This window comes from Phytophthora parasitica (assembly GCF_000247585.1).
Source record: "Phytophthora parasitica INRA-310 unplaced genomic scaffold supercont2.48, whole genome shotgun sequence".
Classification (NCBI taxonomy): Eukaryota; Oomycota; class Peronosporomycetes; order Peronosporales; family Peronosporaceae; genus Phytophthora; species Phytophthora nicotianae.
In genome coordinates this window covers 490,521-493,772 of record NW_008649034.1, presented here as the reverse complement: position 1 = coordinate 493,772, position 3,252 = coordinate 490,521, and the positions used below count along the sequence as shown (strand labels likewise).

General features: G+C 46.3%; 1 protein-coding gene across 1 annotated transcript in view; it reads right to left on the bottom strand.

Moving 5' to 3' along the window:
- Nucleotides 1-2,513: 2,513 nt before the first annotated feature.
- Nucleotides 2,514-3,252, bottom strand: part of PPTG_23727 (hypothetical protein) — a gene marked incomplete at both ends in the record, with an annotated part of 4,233 nt that continues 3,494 nt past the window's right edge. Inside the window, one exon of the mRNA XM_008912628.1 lies at nucleotides 2,514-3,184. Coding sequence (XP_008910876.1) covers nucleotides 2,514-3,184 — 671 coding nt within the window. The remainder of the gene's footprint in view (nucleotides 3,185-3,252) is intronic.

Here is a 3,252-nt window from a genome sequence, read left to right as displayed (position 1 = left end):
GGACCTGAAGCACGCGTTGCCAAAGAGCGACAAGATGAAGGTGGTAGGTGAGCAGACCTCGAACGCCTCCAGTAAATACGTCCTCTTTAACAAATATTGTACTTATTGAAATGAAGATCCTAGTCATCCAAATACAAAAAAATACATTGATTTTGTTTTTACTTCACAACTAAGAGTATCAATGCATAGTATTCCAGCTCCAGCAATGACGGCAAAGTAGTTCGCGGAGTGTTTTACTCCCATTTCCATCTTGCAGATTCTTAAGTCGATTGCACATTTTCATAATCGAACCCGTTCAAAGCGCTTCAATTTCTCTGGTAGATACATTTCGGATCTGTTCATGCACTTCGCTCTGTTCTACAACACTAGCAGTACCATAAGGAGCGAGTAGATAATCTGGAATACCGTTACCACGAAGCTCAATGATCATGTTGTGCAATATGATGCTGCAGTAAATTGCGTACCTCATTCGCTTTTGGTATCACAATCGTGAAGGAATCACAAGTACTCCAAAGCGCGCTTTTAGAATGCCGAATGCGCATTTTACCTCTTTTCTAATAGCTTCATGGGCCTCTGTGAAAACTCACTTGTTGCGTTCAACGGGCTCTACGTGTGCAGAAATGAAGTAGACCTTGGGGAGGGGGGAGGGGGGTTAAATACCACAAACAAAATAATACGGTGTGTCGTATTCGTGTTCGCCAATCTGATCGAAGAATATGGGAGGAAAAGTATAATTGAGGAAACCTTGTAGTAGAGGTGACCGATCCAGCACGTTAATATCATTATTTGATCCAGGTATACCAAAGAAAGCGTGCCAAATCCACCGATCCGCAGATGCAACAGCTTCCACATTTGGGGCACCTTCGTTTCATTGGTAGTGTCCGTGCCAAGCGGTTGGACAGTTTTTCCAACGCCATTGGGTGCAGTCTAAAGCCCTAAGAAGACCGGGCATCCTTTGACTCTTGTTTATACGAAGGGTTTTAGCAGCGTCATCAGCGGTTGAGGATCGTAAATAACCTCACCACAACGATCCACCACGGTTTTGCAAAAAGCGTGAAAGCTATCCATTGCTGTTGACTCTGATATACGGCAATACTCATTTTGTGCGTCCGCAGGACTACCTCTAACTAACATGCGCAACGCAGCAGTCATCTTCTGTTCAGGTGATGCACCCATCTTGCCTACGGCGTCTTCTTTCTGCTGAAAATACGCATTAGACCTGGTTACATGGTGAAGTACGAGGCGGAACAGTTCGGATGGAAGTCTGTATCACCGCTAAAATATAGTCTCATCGTAGACTGGATTAGGGCCTATATAGTAACGCGTAATTGAATGATGCCCTAGTGGAATATCACGCGCTATTGACTTTACTCGACCGTATACTGATCCGCATCGAGGACGCAAACGTTGTCGGCTCCAGCAAAAGGATAGCGTCAACGATAGAGTGAGCTTGTCGTCGACATCCGCTACCGTTCCGAAGATCTCGTCATCTTCATCGTCTCCTGTTCCAACTGGAAGTTCCATTAGGAATGTATGGCAATTATAAGACGTAGGACTGGGTGCTCACAGTTGTATTCCTATTGCTATTGTTGATGGTCCAATCAGAGCACGTTTAATTTTCCGTATAGAAATAGAATAGCCCCCACGACTGGAGATGCTCTAACCGCTCCATGTAGTTTGGAAGTGGGTAGGACCACTTTGGCTCACAAAAAATCAGATGTCGCTCTGATTAACAAGTTACATTAGAGGTATTAAGGACAATGGGATTTGGACAGAATAATGGAATCGGTTGCATCAACGGGAAAGACACGCAAGTTTTGATTACAAGTTCGGACAATGGCCATGATTAATGTCCACTTAGCAACGTCAGAACGCTCAAAAGGCCACACGAGCAAGTGAGGCAGTATGGAGTGCAAATGTCAGCCATGGCATTGTCCAACGAAGCTCAGATAACGACGCAAACACACTAGAGCTCAGATGGAGTCCGTCAATCTTGACGAACCGGGAATCATGCAGCAAATCACCCCTACCAGAGATTGATAGTAGAACGATTTTTTTTTGGCAGGTAATGGAGCCCAGGATTATATTACGTTATAATCCTATAATGTACAGGATTATTGTACAGGATTTCATTAGGATTATCATACCTTTCATAAGTGATTGAACAGACGGGGAAGATACGTCGAGGACGACGAAGATACGAAATATATGATCGTGGGGCTGTAAACAGCTCCCAGGATCCAAACAGGATTTTTACAGGACGGATCGATGACTGAGACGGAGCCAGCAAAAGAGCTAAGTGCTCGTAATATTCCCGAGGGCAACCACCATTGCAGCACTCTACATGTCGAAGAACGTATGAATACAAGCGAAATGTATTAGCCCACTTAAATTCCATCTCTGTAGAGCTCCTGCTGTGTCTTAGGATGAGTCTTACAAGCTAGTTGTAGACTGGTGGGGTTATTGTCAGCAGAATCTTCCTGCGGTGCTCTTCTAAGTGGTCTCGCAATCCATTATCCTGCAACTTGGGTTGGAGGGAGGGATTCTCCGCCCAATTCATCTTGTGTTGGGGTCGGATCCCTGTCTTCTAGAGGTGCCTGCTGCATCTCAACGTCACTAGTCGCTGGGGTATTTTTGATCGGCGCTATCAAGTGTCCGGTCAAGATATAGTAGAAGAGCTCGAATCTGCGCTGAGCAAGGCAGTTGTCGTTCATGTCGTGCGTCAAGCCGTGAACGACCTTACGCATAAACATCCAGCACACGAAAACGCCACAACTCATCTGGTCGAACTGCACCGGATTGTTCTGCGAGACCACGTCGTACTCTGCGAGACCATTGTGCTTTAGGTACGTAGCCACTTCCTTCGCAGCCCGCATGTACGGCTTCTGATTTAAAGGATCGTAGTAGAAGATTCGCTTGTCTGTAACCTTTACAACGATGCAACACCAGTGTGCGTTGTGGAAGTTAAGTGCCAGCAATGCGGTTTCCACACCCACTTCTGCTATTTGATGTATGAGTCGGGCGAGAACGTCACTTGAGACCAGCGATTCTCCAACAGCTCGCGCACGTGAGGTTCTGGTAGTGACAGTCTGAAATCCAGCAAAGCGGGCCGAGGGGTTATCGGCGACGAGTCTGATAGCGAGTCCGCGGATGCACGCGTCCGATAGCCACGCCGGTGGTACGGCTCGGTACAACATTGAATATACCAACTCATTTGAGCCACTCAGCCCATTGATGTTCTTGTATGGGTAG